Source organism: Spermophilus citellus (genome assembly GCF_964194105.1).
Source record: "Spermophilus citellus genome assembly, chromosome: 2".
Classification (NCBI taxonomy): Eukaryota; Metazoa; Chordata; class Mammalia; order Rodentia; family Sciuridae; genus Spermophilus; species Spermophilus citellus.
Genome location: NC_138183.1, coordinates 150,796,565 through 150,813,984, shown reverse-complemented (window position 1 = coordinate 150,813,984; position 17,420 = coordinate 150,796,565). Strand labels below are relative to the sequence as shown.

At 36.5% G+C, this 17,420-nt stretch overlaps 1 protein-coding gene across 3 annotated transcripts in view; it reads left to right on the top strand.

Moving 5' to 3' along the window:
* Window positions 1–17,420, top strand: part of CBL (Cbl proto-oncogene) — a 101,738-nt gene that overhangs the window by 62,204 nt on the left and 22,114 nt on the right. For all 3 annotated transcript variants that reach the window (XM_081281464.1, XM_081281465.1, XM_081281466.1), the window contains 8 exons: window positions 4,173–4,319; window positions 5,825–5,981; window positions 6,755–6,876; window positions 7,856–7,993; window positions 8,998–9,085; window positions 9,357–9,488; window positions 9,828–10,031; window positions 17,254–17,385. In XM_081281464.1, coding sequence (XP_081137590.1) covers window positions 4,173–4,319; window positions 5,825–5,981; window positions 6,755–6,876; window positions 7,856–7,993; window positions 8,998–9,085; window positions 9,357–9,488; window positions 9,828–10,031; window positions 17,254–17,385 — 1,120 coding nt within the window. The remainder of the gene's footprint in view (window positions 1–4,172; window positions 4,320–5,824; window positions 5,982–6,754; window positions 6,877–7,855; window positions 7,994–8,997; window positions 9,086–9,356; window positions 9,489–9,827; window positions 10,032–17,253; window positions 17,386–17,420) is intronic.

Here is a 17,420-nt window from a genome sequence, read left to right as displayed (position 1 = left end):
ATATTTTCAAAACCAAGAAAAGTTATCTCCATGAAGAAGTAAGATTCAAACTATTTTCTTCAGAGCTCTGCTGTAACCTAAAAGTGTAATGTACAGTTGTCCCTTGGTATCTAGGGGGCTTGTCCCTTATATAAAGTGGTTTAGTACTTGCATATAACCTGTGTACATCTTCCTGTGTACTGTATAAAGATCATCTCTGGATTATTCAGAATATCTGAAACAGTATAAATGTAACATAAATAGTTGTTATATTATATTGTTTAGGGAATAATGACCAGAAAAGCCTGTACATATTCAGTAGATATGATTTCCATCCAACTGACATTTCTTTCCTTCTTTTTTTCCTTTCCCCCAAAACCATAAAATAATTTTATTATACTAAAAATGTGCTATTTTTTTATGTTGATTGCTTTCCTCATTTCCCCACCACTAGAAAGTATCTTCATGGGTAAAATGCAGTCCATTTATTTAGACATACTCTTCTTAGGCAATTTTAACTTCTTCCTCTGTTGTAACACCACTCAATATTTATCACTTTTAGTCTTCTCTTCAGATACTTTTTTCTTCAGGATAATTTGCATCCTTGCCTCCATCTGTTTCTGCTTCGTTGTCCTCTCCAGTGGGAAAAGCCAATGTACCTTCTATTTTCACTATTCTGCTTTTCTTCATTATTTTCTCCATTCAATCTGAACTCAACTTTTATAGAATGCATCTTCTGCATTGTTTCTGCCAGTATCCAGGTCTGTTTTCAAGGTAACATTGTACTGAAAAGACTACAACTCTTTCCAGGTCTTTGTAGTCTGTTGTCACACTAGGGTCATTCATAAACTCCTCTTCCTGCTCACTCCTTGTCATGGTTACCTTTTTAAGTTGTTGATGGATCTTTATTTTATTCATTTATTTATATGTGGTGCTGAGAATCGAACCCAGTGCCTCACACATGCTAGGCATAGCTCTACCACTGAGCCACAACCCAAGCCCCGAGTTTATACTACTTTTTGGTCTTATGGAAAATGGAAAAATACATTCTGGAAACATTAAAAGCCCTGGAATCTCAGAAAATATTATGGAAACATGTTTTATAATTTGATGCATTTAACTTTGTACTAGAAAAAGATAAGTATTGATTCCAGGAAGCAGTATGAAGAAATGTGTCTCTTGAAGTATAACTCATGGTGTAGTCTAAGTGTCTAGCTTTGTTAAACACTGGTGAGCAGTCTGACACTAAACACAACCATAGTGCATATGACGTATGCATCAGGGTCGTTTGTTCCTCTCCGAGGCCCTGCTGACTGAATAGGTGAGTTTTCGTTGTAATGTTTTGGTCCTCAGTTGGTTGAATCCTTGTGTGTGGAGCCCACAGATACGGAGGGCCAACTATGTATTCTACATCTCATACATTATTTTGTTATACGTTTAGCATTATTCTTTACTCATCATAGTTCTCAGTTTTACACATCTTAAGGAATCATGAGCTTCTGTGCATTTTTTTTCCTCTTCCAACCCGTCTTCCCCATACTGGGGATTGTACCTAGGGGTGCTCAGCTTTCCAATCTCTAGGATTAAAGACATGTGAAACATACCAGCTTCCTTGCCTTTAAATTGCTGAGGCTGGCTTTGAACTTGCGATCTTCCAGCCTCCACCTCCCCAGCCACTGGATTAATATTTGGCAGAATGTTGTGTAGAAAGTTGAAATCCAAGCCCCTGATTATGAAGTTTAGTGTCCTGTTGCAGAATTGAACATAAATTCACTGGGAGTAGTTTATGCTTGCAGGTTTTCTACCGAGTTGTCTGCTTCATATACCATTTGTGATGTATTCTTTCTTTCTTTTTTTTTTTTTTTTTTTTTTTTTTTAGCCGTGCTAGGTATAGAACCTGGGCTTCACACATGATAGGCAAGCTACACCTTCAGCTCTATGATGTAGTCTTGATCTTGTCTATTTTTGTTTTCTCTTTGGTAAATGATAGAAATTCTAACAGTACTCAAAAGAGCTTGAGTTGCAAGGAGGAAAAAGTTAAAGGGTTCTAGGGATTGGATATATGCATGTATTTTGATCTTACACTTGAATTATTTTAGAAAATCTTCTAAAATATTACTTTTACCAGCTTGGTGGGTGCCTTTGGAAATAAAATAGGAACCTAGAAAGGGAATAGCCTACTGAGCACAGTGTCACAGACCTGTAATCAAGGAACTGAAACAGCTATACAGGATGTCAAAGACGGTATGAAAAAAGAATGAAAAATATCTCATTAATGTTTTAATATTGATTACATGTTTAAATTATTATTGTTTGGGTATATTTGGTTTATATAAAATATATTAATTAAATAACATTAATTTGACCTGTTTATATAAAATAAATTAACATTAAAAAAAAAAGAAACTGAAACAGGAGAATCACAAGTTCGAGGCCAGCCCCAGCAATTTAGGGAAACCCTAAATAACTTAGTGAGACCCTGTCTCAAAATAAAAAAGGGCTGGGATGTGGCTTATTGGGAAAGTTCTACTGATTTCAATCCCCAGTACCAAAAAAAAAAGGGGGGTGGTGAATAGCTTGGTACAAGTGAGAAAAAGACAAAGAAGGTGATTTGTTGAAAAACTGACTAGAAAAATTTTAGCAACAGTTTGCAAAGGAATTAGGGTTAATTTTTTGCTTCATTTTATCCCGGAAAGACTCAAAGGTAGCACTGATGGTGACCCTCCAGTATAACATTTAAAAAAAAATCTGTTATTATTAAAGAGGATTTTTAGGCCATCAATAACTGATCATGACTTGAAATTTTATAGTAAGTCCACCTGTGTGATAAGAATAAAGTTTTGGATACATAAATACAAATTGCTGGGACCAGGGAAAATAAGCAAGAATAATGGATAGCTGGTTTGCTGTGTAAGAGTACCCAAAGCCTCTGTGTCTGATTATGAATGATAGCAGCATTAAAGATAGCATGCACCACCATGCCTATAATCTCAGCCACTCAAGAGATTGAGGCAGGAGGATTACGAGTTCAAACCCAGCCTCAGCAACTTAGGCTCTAAGCAACTCAGCAAGACCTTGTCTCTAATAAAAGATATAAAAGGGCTGGGGATGTGACTCAGTGGTTAAGCACCCCTGGCTTCAATCCCTGGTACCAAACTCCCTACCCACCCTCAAAAAAAAAAAAAAAAAAAAAAAAAAAAGAATAAAAGATAAACTGGTCATAGTATACATCTAAAAGTAAAAACATTATCTGTTAAATTGCAGCATCTTTGCAGCAATTGTAATTATATCCATTAAATAGGGGTTATTAAAACAAAGTTGACCAATTGTAATTGTTTACAACACTGGTAGCATATGCATTTATGTAGGAATTTTCGTGTGGTTTGGATATTAGCATTTCATTCTTCATAAAGGAAGAGGAGTGGTTTATCTCTTCAGAATCTGACTTAATGGAAACATTTGTCAGGTCTGGACATTTAATATTTCTTTAGATCAAGATTTTTAAATTTATCTTCAATTTGGTTGAGTTATGAATATATTTTTTAGAAATCCAAAATATCTCATAAAGCAGGAAATAATACATTTTGCTTTTTTAACATTTCCTTTCTTCTGTGGTTGAGTGGTTAGAGCTGTGCACAAGTTCTTGTCTGTCAAATTAAAAAGCAAATTTACTCATGTTAGTTTATAATTTAGTTATTAGGTCTCATTAGTTTAAGATTCAAAACTGTAGGATATGTGACTATGACTGCCCCCCTTATTTACTATATAACATCTTTGGGCAGTTAAGAGGAAGCCTAGTAAATGCAGCACTCTTCCATTATATTTGCATCTTTCACTGATGTTAAAGCAAAAACATTGAAGCCCTTTGTTCAACAAGGATATAACAGAATATTTAAGATTACCAGTAGCACATTCCATCCTTTCTTCTATAGTTTTGTATATCTTTGAATAATATTGATCAGAAAGTATATTTGAAAAGTTTCTTTTAAAATTTATTTGTTTGTTTTTTGTAGTGCTGGAGATCAAATCCAGGACCTTACATGTGCTAGGGAAGTGTTTCACCACTGAGTTACACCCCCAGCCCTTTTTTATTTTAATGTTCATGTTAATTAGACCTCTTCTATAATTAATTCAGTGCATTTAAAATAAAAATAATTTATTAATTTAATTATTTTACTTCTGATCATTTATAGGCGAAACCTAACCAAACTGTCCCTGATCTTCAGCCACATGTTGGCAGAACTAAAAGGCATCTTTCCAAGTGGACTTTTTCAAGGAGATACATTTCGGATTACTAAAGCAGATGCTGCAGAATTCTGGAGAAAAGCTTTTGGGGAAAAGTAAGTCTCAAAATAGTAAATATGAATTATGAAAAACTGAAACTTATGAAGTTTTTGCTTACTGTTTTACTAATGAAATATTTAATATGTGAAAGAACTTTGAAAAAAACAAATATGTATACTTACTTCCTACTTTTGATCACTGTTATTTGCCCTAATCATTTTTTTTAAAGAAACAAAACTTTCACTTGAAACCTATGCTTTATGATTGATCAGTTCTGCTATTAGTGACATTTACATTTCAAATTATTTGCTCTTGTAAACAATGCTTCAATAAGCATTATCTAAGTTTCTTCAACCAAGATACCAGTTTATGTTTCTATAAGTAGTATGTCAGAGTTCTAGGGCTGGGAGTATAGCTCAGTGGTAGAGTGCTTGCCTAGTTTATGTGAGGTCCTGGGTTTGATTCTTAGCACCGGTAAAAATAAAAATAGAAATTATTTTATACATAAAATATAGACTAGTTCATAATTTTAAAGGCCTAGTTGGGGGGTTAAAGGTGTAGCTAAGTGGTAGGGTACATGTATGTGTGAGATACTGTGTTCAATCCCCAGTATTCCGCCTGCTGCCCCATAAAAAGCCTAGTTGAAGAAGATGAGTAGAAATGTTGATTTATTCCTTTAACTCAGTAACTGCATTGAAAAAGGCTTTACGGTGTTTTTTGGTCTCTTATTTTCAGACAGGTGAATATATAAACTTTGCAAAAGCAATAAGACTGTATTTATTTAAAGATCTTAAGAACAGAAATTCATAATATCTCTTGTTAGCCTTATCTGGGGTTTAATCACTCTTAGTTTAAATAATTTCTTCATCTCTGTCAGAATTCTGTTCTTTCAGTACCATAAGCCTATTTCTTCCTATATACCTTGATAATGTGGATTCCTTAGAGAATATAGAATGTTTTACATGTTTTTAAAAAGTTAGTTTAGCCAGGCACATTGGTACAGACCTATAATGCCAGCAATTCCATGAGACTGAGACAGGAGGATTGCAAGTTCAAGGCCAGCCTCGGCAGTTTAACAAGGCCCTTGGTAACTTAATGAGCTCCTGTCTCAAACTAAAAGAGAGAGCTGGGAATGTCACTCAGTGCTAAAGCATCCCTGAGTTCAATCTCCATTACCAAAAAAAGAAAAAAAAAAGAAGTTAGTTTAAATACAAGCTTCTAAATAGTAAAGGTCTGGCCAGTAATTACATTTATTATATTAAAAGGATAATCTCATTTCTCTTCTTTTGTTTCTCTAATAGAGTAGATGTACCAAGAACGATGAGAAAAAGGAATTAATTTGTGCCATTCTGTAAAAGAATAGTGGAAAAAAACTTGTTACTAATTTACTCATTAGAGAGTTAAATATTCCTTTTTCCCATTCTACTCTCAATCTAAAATATAACTCAAAGAATTGATATTGAGAGCTTAATGGGGCTTTTATTTTCCTTGATTATAGCAGTATCTGGAATTATCTCTGTTATCTCAAAATGCTTTCTCTTTCACCCCACCCCCACCACAGGACAATAGTCCCTTGGAAGAGCTTCCGACAGGCCCTACATGAAGTGCATCCCATCAGTTCTGGGCTGGAGGCCATGGCTCTGAAATCCACTATTGATCTGACCTGCAATGATTATATTTCAGTTTTTGAATTTGACATCTTTACACGACTCTTTCAGGTAGGATACTAAAACATACACTAATCTTGCTGTTTCTTCTTTTCTGAAGATAAACCTTTTTTAGAATAAAAAATAAAATTTGGGGCTTTGTCTATTAAAGTGTTTTAATGCATTTAGAAACTATAAGCAATAAATTAAAACCACCATGTATCATACACACACACACACACACACACACACACATTAATTACTATACAACCTACTTTATTCCCTCAGATCTTTCTTATTGAATATTCTTTTGTATCACTTTAATGGTTATAGAAGTCCCAGAACATGGATGTATTTGTTTAGTTCTCTGTTACTGGGTATTTGTGTTATATTTCCAACTTTTCTTCTATTGTTTCCAAATTCTTTACTTTTAATATCAATGTTTCAGAAAGAACTCATAACTTTCTCCTCAAATAATGTTTTCTCCCGTGCGTGTATGTCAACTTGCATAAGTATTTATTTGGAACTTACTGATTGCACATGAAGGCCCTATTCTATTTTCCTGACTTTTGTTTCTTGGTTAACCTCACTACTGGTAGTTAGAATTGCTTTACAATTTCTTAAGTTTCATTTTGTATAGTTAAATTTCTCCCTAGAAGCATATATTCTTCTTAGCTTTTCAAGGTTTTAGTGTCCCAAACATTTGTCTTCTTCAAATTGACAACATAATTGAGACTTTGTGACCTTGAATTAAAAATTTATAATTGAGAATTGAAGTTGTTGTTCTGTATTCTGAGAATAGTTGTGTATCTGAATAGTCTGAGATTAATCTCTTGTTTCTTTAGCCCTGGTCCTCCTTGCTCAGAAATTGGAACAGTCTTGCTGTAACTCATCCTGGTTACATGGCTTTCTTGACATATGATGAAGTGAAAGCCCGGCTCCAGAAATTCATTCACAAACCTGGCAGGTCAGTGTCATGAAGCAAAGAGGTTTATTCTCAAATTTTTCTCTTATGACTTCTAGAATAGAAGAAACATGATCTTGTTTTAGTTCACCAGTGGCCAAGATTCTGCAATAGGATTCATTCTGCTGGAATTGGCTTGCTTACATCCTATGATTTGATCAGTGTTTTCAAGCCATTCAAGAATGGGGTGTAGGGCCAGGGGCACCACCGTAAGTTCAGCTATATAGTGAGATCCTGTCTCAAACTAAAAAATGGAAAGGACTAAGGATATAGCCCAATGATAAAGTATCCTGTTTCCATCCCCAGTACCAAAAGACAAAAAAAAAATGGGGGTTGAGACAGCCTTTTTTCTGGTCTGGAGTTATTGCTATTTGTTTTCTATAAATGTTATTTGGAGCTAAGTATTGAACTCAAATCCTCAGGTATGCACATACCTTCCCATTGAAATATATATCTCCAGCCCCCTGAACATACACACGCTTCCCCCACCCACTTTTTGGCAGTACTGAGTTTGGGGCAGAGATGGAGTGGGGGAGGTTTGACTCTTTACCACTGAGCTACATCCCCAGCCCTTTTTTCATATTTTGAGACAGGGTCTCACTAAGTTACCCAGGCTGACCTCAAATGCGTGATCCTCCTGTCTCAGCCTCCCAAGTAGCTGGGATTATAGGCATGTGTCACGGCACCAGGCTTAGAGAGTTGTCTCTCCCTACCCTAGTACTGTTTTTTCAACCTAGGGATACTCTACCACTAAGCTACATTCCCAGCCCTTATTTTATTTTTTATTTTGAGACAGTGGTAGAGGCTGACCTCACACCTATAGTCCTGCCTCAGCCTCCTAAATAGCTGGGGATTATAGGCATGCACCAACTTTCCCTACTGAAAAGTTATTCTTGATGGTCATTTTGAATTTTGTCTCTAACTTGCATTCCACCCTAATACCAGAGTATATGTTAAAATTTCTTTTAATCTCTCTCCTCAGTTACATCTTCCGATTAAGCTGTACTCGTCTGGGTCAGTGGGCTATTGGGTATGTTACTGCTGATGGGAATATTCTCCAGACAATCCCTCACAATAAACCTCTCTTCCAAGCACTGATTGATGGCTTCAGGGAAGGCTTGTGAGTACTCACTGATATCTCCTAGAGTCTAGGAACTTAGGGACTGTAATTTTATCATAAATGACATATTAAGATTCAGGAAACATTAGCAAGTTATATTGATTTGTCCTTCAAATTCTGTAGACTTTTGTTTTTTATTTGATAGGGATTCCATAAGTGAAATTGTCTTTCTCTGTTGCTTCAGTTATTACCAGGAATAAATTTGTCTTTCTCCTTTTCCAAATATTAACTTACCTGCAAATCTGCACTAGATTTGAAAATACAAAATTAGCAGGAAATTTTATCAGTTACTTGACAGCCAAAATTAAAGTGACTAGATGTTCCCAATGAGAGTAGGCAGGCTTCAGTGGCCTATGTCTGTCTTCATCTTAATTTCATTTTGACTCAGCAGCTTTTCTTCAGGCTTTGTTTGACTTTTGCTAGTAAGTTCTTGTTCCAGAATTGCTATTCCTTTGGAATCAAAGTACTTATCAGTAAGTTTTAAAAATACTAATTCTTTTTTTTTTAAATATATTTTAGTTGTAGATGGACACAGTACCTTTATTTTATTTATTTTATATGTGGTGCTGAGAATTGAACCCAGTGCCTCACACATGCTAGGCAAGCTCTCTACCACTGAGCCACAACCCCAGCCCTAAAAATACTAATTCTTGACCATGTATTGCCTTCTATAGTTGGATTGAGTAGCCCCAAATTTCAGAGCAGTTTGATTGTAGAAGCTTGTTACATTCCTTTTAAATACATGTCTCCGTTTATTCAACCTGTACACAGAAATACTTGAGGTCTTTTAAAAAAATGCAGTTTAAAAATTTATATCTTTAGGCTACCCATTGATTAAAATAGGGATTGGAAAACTATGGCCTATATGGACCAACTATTTTGGTATAGTCTGCAAGCCAAGATAGTTCTTTTTTTTTAAAGTATGTTTGATATCATTTGTGTATATTAACCAGCACTGACAATTGACTTCAGTAAAACCACAAGGCTGGTTACTCTTTTTGCAGCTATTTGTTTCCTGATGGACGAAATCAGAATCCCGACCTGACGGGCTTATGTGAACCAACTCCCCAAGATCATATCAAAGTGACCCAGGTGAATTATGCTTTGTAATATAACCATATCACTGAAGCCAAGCTTTTGGATACCGTTTACAGAAAATATAAGTTATTGAAATGTTTTAATTTTAAAACATTAACTGGATTAATGAATTTGTGTGTGAGTGGTTTCTTCTTTAAATTGTGCAGCTTTAAATGGGACCTAAGATTAGATGTTTCTGATATAAATAAGTCTTTACTTTTTTTGTTTATGTTTATAGTTACTGTCATTCAATCAACAAATAATCTCTTTAATTTTTTAATCAAAGGAACAATATGAATTATACTGTGAGATGGGCTCTACATTCCAACTGTGTAAAATATGTGCTGAAAATGATAAAGATGTAAAGATTGAGCCCTGTGGACACCTCATGTGCACATCGTGTCTTACATCGTGGCAGGTATAGATCCAAACTATGCATTTTCTCTGCGTTGAATTACTCTGAAGAATTAATTGGGTTTTATATATCCTTTATAGATACAAAGGGTGGGCGTACTTTGTGGGCTAGGCCTAAATTTTAAATCCATCCATCCATCTACTCTTCCTTCCTTTCTTCCTCCTTCTTCCTGTACTGAAGATTAAACTCAGGGCTTTGCAAATGCCAAGCATGTGTACTTTCACTGATCTATACACTCAACCATTTGATTTCATCTTTATGTCTAGGAAATAAATGTACTAGTAGAAAAATGTATTAAATACTTTTAGATGCATTCATTACTAACTTTTGCTTTCTCTGCAGGAATCAGAAGGTCAGGGCTGTCCATTCTGCCGATGTGAGATCAAAGGTACTGAGCCCATTGTGGTAGATCCGTTTGATCCTAGAGGAAGTGGCAGCCTATTGAGGCAAGGAGCAGAAGGAGCTCCCTCCCCAAATTATGATGATGATGATGATGAACGAGCTGATGATTCTCTGTTCATGATGAAGGAATTGGCAGGTGCCAAGGTAAGACTACAATTTCAAAGACTGGCAAGTATCATTATGAACTATTTTCTACAGCCAAGGAGCACTTTATGACATCCAAACTACAAAAGGGCACTAATAGCTGATATTTATTGAGTTCTTGCTGTAAGATACAGTGTTAAGCATTTTACTTAACTCATAATCTTTACAACAACCCTCTGAGACTATTGTTATCCTCATTTAACAATGAACCATTTGAGCCATAAAGAGAGAGGAATTTTTGAAGGATCACACAGCTAATTAGGAGCTGCCAGACTAGCTTTAAGGCCCACATTCTTACTATATGTATCTGAGGGACTGGGTTTTAACACATATATCTTGGTGGAGAAATGGGGAAGGAAATAAAGAACTAAACCCTATTTTATATGCTACTGTGACTAGTACATGATTTTGTTTTTGTTTTTTCCTTCTATGAAGGAATCTTTCATTTGAAAGTCAGTTAAGTTGGAGAAGAAAAAAAGAGTCAGTAGTCAGATGGGTGGTAGGAAGTGCTATACCTTGTGCCCTGTAGAAGCTAAACAAACTGGAAAGGCTCTAGTAAAACAATGGGTTAATGATATGCTGTAGAGTCTATACTTTAGAGTGCTATGTACTCATGGGATACATTTCTGTGATACAAAAAGCTTTCTTTTATATCAGCACATGACTACCTGATGCAAAATAGGTGCTTGATAAAAATCCTAGAAGAGTGAATTTTATCTCCCCTTATTTCAGTTTCTCATCATCTTCTATTCTCCCTGCTACAAAATCATTGATCTACAACACAAATCTGATCACCTCATCCCTTGACTTCACACTGTTTGATGTCTTCTCATTTCTTAACAACACCTTTATTTATTTATTTTTATGTGGTGCTGAGGATCGAACCCAGAGCCTCCCACATGCTAGGTGAGCACTCTATTGCTGAGCCACAAACCCAGCCCAACTTCTCATTTCTTAATGAGTGAAGTGTGTTCTCCTTTCTAGGTACCTGACCTTGATAATTTCTTTCCTCTTTATTCTTTGTGGTCCAGCAAGGCTAACCCACTTAGAATTTCTCTCTGCTTTATCTTGGCAATTTCTGTGTAATTTAAAGTATTTTGCATTGTAAAATCTCAGAAGTGAAGAGCCATCGTTTTTTGTTTGTTTTTATTTTTATTTTTTTTGTGGTCCTGGAGATTGAATCTAAAGGCCCTCTGCTGTGGAGCCATCTCTCCAGCCCTTTTTATTTTATATTATGAGACCTGGTCTCACTAAAGTTGTCAAGGTGGCCTCCAGCTTGGGATTCTCTAGCTTAAGCCTCCTAGGTCACTGGGTTTCAGGTGTATGCCACCATGCCTGGCATGGTATCTTATTTTTAATTAGCTACTAAAGAGTTGAACAAATAGGGCTGGGGATGTGGCTCAAGCGGTAGCGCGCTTGCCTGGCATGCGTGCGGCCCGGGTTCGATCCTCAGCACCACATACAAACAAGGATGTTGTGTCCGCCGATAACTAAAAAGTAAATATTAAAAAAAAAAAAAAATTCTCTCTCTCTCTCCTCTCTCACTCTATCTAGAAAAAAAAAAAGAACAAATATTAATTACTTTCAGTGTTTGACTATAATTGATATTACATCAAGCAGAATTGGATGAATTTATTAATAGTAGATCAATAGTGAGTAATAGGAAATCTGGGCTTTCGAGTGATATAATCTTGGTATTTTGAAGGTGACAGTAGCCTTGGTCCATCACAAGACTTTGTCAAGATTTAAAGAGATTCCTTGACCCCTCATGCATTTTTTCATTTTTTCATAGAATACTACCTGTTTGTTCATTAAATGTTTACTGGCAGATAGGGGAGGTGGCGCATGCCTGTAATCCCTGGGGCTCAGGAGGCTAAGGCAGGAGGATTGCAAGTTCAAATCTAGCCTCAGCAATTTAGCAAGACCCTGTCTCAAAATCAAAAATAAAATGGGCTGAATCAATAAATGGAGTGGACTCAAACTAAAAAGTTTCTTTTCAGCAAAAGAAACAAATCTGTGAGGTAAATAGAGAGCCTACATCTTGGGAGCAAATCTTTACCCCTCACACATCAATAGAGCACTAGTCTCTAGGGTATATAAAGAACTCAAAAAGCTAAACACACAAAAAAAAACCAAAAAACAAAAAAAAAAAAAACACAAATAACCCAATCAATAAATGGGCCAAGGACCTGAAGAGACACTTCTCAGAAGATGATGTACAATCAACAAATACATGAAAAAATGTGATGACTAGGAATTAGAGAAATGCAAATCAAAAACACTCTAAGATTTCATCTTACTGCAGTCAGAATGGCAGCTGTTATGCATTCAAACAATAATAAGTATTGGCAAGGATGTAGGGGAAAAGGCACACTCATACACTGCTGGAGGGACTGCAAATTGGTGCAGCCAATATGGAAAGCAGTATGGAAATTTCTTGGAAAATTAGGAATGGAACCACCATTTGACCCAGCTATCACTCTCCTCAGTCTATACCCATTAAGGACTTAAAAACAGCATACTACAGGGACACAGCCTCATCAATGTTTATAGCAGCACAATTCACAATAGCTAAACTGTGGAACCAACCTAGAAGCCCTTCAGTAGATGAATGAATTTAAAAAAAAAATGTGGCATATATACACAGTGGAATATTACTCAGCAATAAAAGAGAATAAAATCATGGCATTTGCAGGTAAATGGATGGAGTTAGAGAAGATAATGCTAAGTGAAGTTAGCCAATCCCAAAAAAACAAATGCTAAATTTTTTTTTGTTTGTTTGTTTGTTTTTAATATAAGGAGACTGATTCATAGTGGGATAGGGAGTGGGAACATGGGAGGAATAGATGAACTCTAGATAGGGAAGAGGGGTTGGAGGGGAAGAGAGAGGGCATAGGTTTATTAATGATGGTGGAATGTGATGATCATTATTATCCAAAGTACAGATATGAAAACACAAATTGGTATGAATATATTGTGTACACAACCAGAGATATGAAAAATTGTTCTCTATATGTGTAATATGAATTGTAATGCATTCTGCTGTCATGTAAATAAAAAATACTATAAATAAATAAATAAAGTGGGCTAGGGATGTGGCTCGGTGGTTAAGCACCCCTGGGTTCAATCCCTGATACCACAAAAAAAATAAAGAGGTGTATTTATGTATTATTTGAAATTAAAATGCCCTTTTTTCTTCATGGAATTATTATAGACTGGTAACAACACTCATTGTGGAGAAACAGACCTTCCCATTTATTATTGAGATGGGTACAGTTACTTTCATCTCCTTTTTTTTAAATATTTTTTTAATTGTTGATGGACCTTTTTATTTGTATGTGGTGCTGAGAATTGACCCCAGCACATCACACATGCTAGGCAAGCATTCTACCACTGAGCCACAACCCCAGCCCCTAGTTCCATCTTTTTGATTGACAGTTTAATATCTGTTAAAATTTAATGTTTGACTTGAGCTGGGTATGGTAGTATATGCCTGTAATCCCAGTGACTCAGGAAGCTGAGGCAGGAGGATTCTAAGTTCAAAGCCAGCCTTAACAATTTAGCCTGAGTTTAATTTCTTGCAGTTATGAGATTAAGAGCCCATGTTCTTTGGCGGTTTTCAGCTAATGAAAACCATTGCCACATTCTAGGGTCTAGCCACATTCCTTGGCTTTGGGGCCCTTTTATCCCTTTTTCAGACCTTTTTGAGGACTGCTTTTAATAATGATTTGTGGGCTTAGCTTGGGCCCACCTGGATAACTTAAGATATTTCTCCCATGTTGACATTCAAATCCTTAATCAAGGAAATTTCTTTTGTCAAGTTAAGGTCATATATTCACAGGTTGTGGGGATTAGGGGAATCATTGTTCTGCCCACCATATAATGCAATGCTCTGAAGAATGAGTTCAGTTTACTCAAGTGGAAAGCTGTTTAATGTGCATCAAGTTTTTTTTTTTTTTTTTTTTTTAAGAGAGAGTGAGAGAGGAGAGAGAGAGAGAGAGAGAGAGAATTTTAATATTTATTTTTTAGTTCTCGGCGGACACAACATCTTTGGTATGTGGTGCTGAGGATCGAACCCGGGCCGCACGCATGCCAGGCGAGCGCGCTACCGCTTGAGCCACATCCCCAGCCCATGCATTAAGTTTTAAAAGCACCTATAGACTTGTGATGTAGCTCAGTGTTAGCACTTGCCTAGAATGTGAAAAGCCTTGAGTTCCATCCCCAGCACAGCTAAATAAACCTTAAAAAAAAAAAAAAAAAGACGAAGAAGAAGGGAGGAGGGCAACTATATATACTAGGTATAATATGATCTCATTCCTCTGAAAATTTTTACTTATAAATTTTTTTTAATATACTGTTTTAGTCAGCTTTTTTATTGTGACTGAAAGACCTGGCAAGAACACAATTAGAGGAGAAGTTTATTTTGGGGCTCATGGTTTCAGAGGTGTTAGTCCATAGATGGCTGACTTCAATTCCTCAGGGCCCAAGGCAGGGCAGACCATCATGGTGGAAGAATGTGGTGGAGGGGACTGGGGATATGGCTCAAGCGGTAGCGTGCTCGCCTGGCATGCGTGCGGCCTGGGTTCGATCCTCAGCACCACATACAAAGATGTTGTGTCCGCCAAAAACTAAAAAATAAATATTAAAAAATTCTCTCTCTCTCTCCCTCTCTCTTTAAAAAAAAAAAAAAAAAGAATGTGGTGGAGGAAAAGTGGCTCAAGACATCTTACCAAGAAACAGAGAGAAAGGGAGGGAGGGAGGGAGAGGCGCAGGCAGGGCAGAACATCATGGTGGAAGAGTGTAGTAGAGGAAAGCATCTCAAGACATCACACCAGGAAGCGGGGAGTGGGTGGGGGAAGATGCTCCACTCTTCAGGGATAAAATATATGCCCCAAAGGAATGCCTCCAATGACCCACCTCCTCCAACCACACTTTACCTGCCTATAGTTAATGCCCATTTAATCCCCCCTCAGGAGCATTGATTAGGTTAAAACTCTCATTTACCTCTAAGATTTCTTGCATTGTCTCACACAAGAGCTCTTTGGGAACATTTAATATCTAAACTGTAACATAAACATAGGGAAAAAATTGGATGACTACACACCAAATTACTGTTATTTCTGAGGATAGAAGTTCTAAGTACTATAATTTTGTGGAATACAGTATTTGCAGTTTTTTACAATTAGCAAATGTTAGTTTTGCAATGTGTTTGTTGTCTAGATAAGTAATTTACTGTGAAGTGCTGAATAGGACCAGAAAGCTAGAACAAGGCTCTTAAAGAGTAGAAGACTTTATTTGGGAATAGAATATAGAGGCAGGTGAAACACTGTTCAACACAAGGGAGACAGTGAACTTTATTCAAAATTGTTAGGTATATAATCTTTAAGTAAATAACCTTTTTGTTGAAGAAAAAAGAAATGAAATTTTCCCCCTAGCTGTGTAGAAATTCAAATAGAGAAGAAACAGCCTCATGTATGGATTGTCATTTGACTATTCCATAATTCAGTCTCTTCTTAAGGGACATGTTGATTCTAGGCTCCTACATACTGGCATATTTTGCAATCTGTCTGTAGGATAAATTTCTAAAAGTGGAACTGCTGTATAAAAGAAGGTGTAGAGCAGGGTGCACTGGTACACACTTGTAATCTCAGCTGCTCCTGAGGCAGAAGGATCACAAGTTTGAGGGCTAGCCTGGGCAGCTTTGCAAAAATCTCTCTCCAAATCTCTCTCTGGGGAGTCCTTCTTTTTTTGTTTTATTTATTTATAGCTCAGAACTAGAATACTCCTGGGTTCAGTCTCCAGGACCTCCCATCTCCCACAAAAAAAAAAAAAAAAAAAAAAAAAAAAAAACCAGGTATGTATATTTAAACTCTATATGATAGAGGAGAGGGATGTAATCAGAGGAGGGGCACATGGGTATTTCATAAAATCAGTGGTATTTTATTTCTCAACTGAATGGTAGTTATGTTGATATTTTTATTTTTTGTACCTTGTGATTCATTGTATACTTTATGAATAAAATCTTTGAGTGAAAGTAATTAACTTTTGGGGTAGATTTTTAAAATTTGTCCCAATTTGTTTGTCCCAAAGTCATTCCTAAAGATGTATGAAAATATGAAAGTGCCTGTTTCTCCGCATCCTGATGGTAGTTTGTTATAATTTGTGGTGTGTGTGTGTGTGTGGTGGAACTGGGTTATCTCTACCACTGAGTTACATCCCCAGCCCTTTTTTATTTTTGAGACATGGTCTTGCTGAGTTGCTGAGGGTCTCACTAAATTGCTGAAACTGACGTCGAAATTTAAATCCTCCTGACTCAACCTCCTCAGTCACTGGAATTACAGGCAACACACCACTGTACCCAACTCCTGTCTCCCCATTTCTGAACCATATACTTGTATTACTTTCTCTTGATTATTATCTGTTCACCCCAGATGAACAGAGGAGAAGGACATAATATCTCTCATTATGTCCCTCTTTCTACTCCATAACCACTTACTCTAGTTGTTTGAGTAGGTTATTTGAAGGGTTTTGCCTAAATCAGTATTCAGTGTCTAAATGATTTTGCTCCCTATTGTGCCAGTTAGTATGCTATATTGTAATTACTTTTGCTTTCTTATACAACCTTCTGCTTTTCCTGGAATAATTCATTTTTATTCCCCTACTTTTCAGTTTGTACCTGTCACTACCAAGGCATACCATGCTTTCAGGAATCCCCTCAGTAAGACTGTCTGTGATATAAATTCTAGTAGTCTGCTGTATATAGTAGATAGTATAGTACAGTATACTGGTACATATGGTATCCCTGTTCCCAGGGCCTCACACATGCTAGACAAACACTTTCCCTCTGAGTACTGTACCCCTAGCCCTATCCTTTTCTTTTTATATGGGTTCCAGTTTTAATCTCCAGGGATTAAGAGATAGAAAATCGTAGTTTTTTAAAAATTAATAAGCTAGGAAGGTTTCTGTAGCGCTGTCTTTCTAGATGCATTTGCTTGTAGTTTTGCCGTCTGCATGGTATTTCTGTGATTGAGAGTGCCCTCTTGTGATACAAAAAGTAGTTCTGGACATGTTAGAATCTCAGGAAGTTTCTGAGTTGTAAAGAGAGGTTTGTGTGATCCTAAGCTTAAGTCTGCCCCATTGGTTATTATATTACATAGTCACATAATATTTACCATCTTGGTTCCCTGAAAAAGACTAAACTGTTAAATTTCAATGGTTCTAGGTGGAACGTCCTCCTTCTCCATTCTCTATGGCTCCACAAGCTTCCCTTCCCCCAGTGCCACCACGACTTGACCTTCTGCAACAGCGAGTATCTGTTCCTTCAAGTACTTCTGGCCTGGGAACTGCTTCTAAGGTAAAGCATTATCTATTTCTATAGTTTTCTGATTC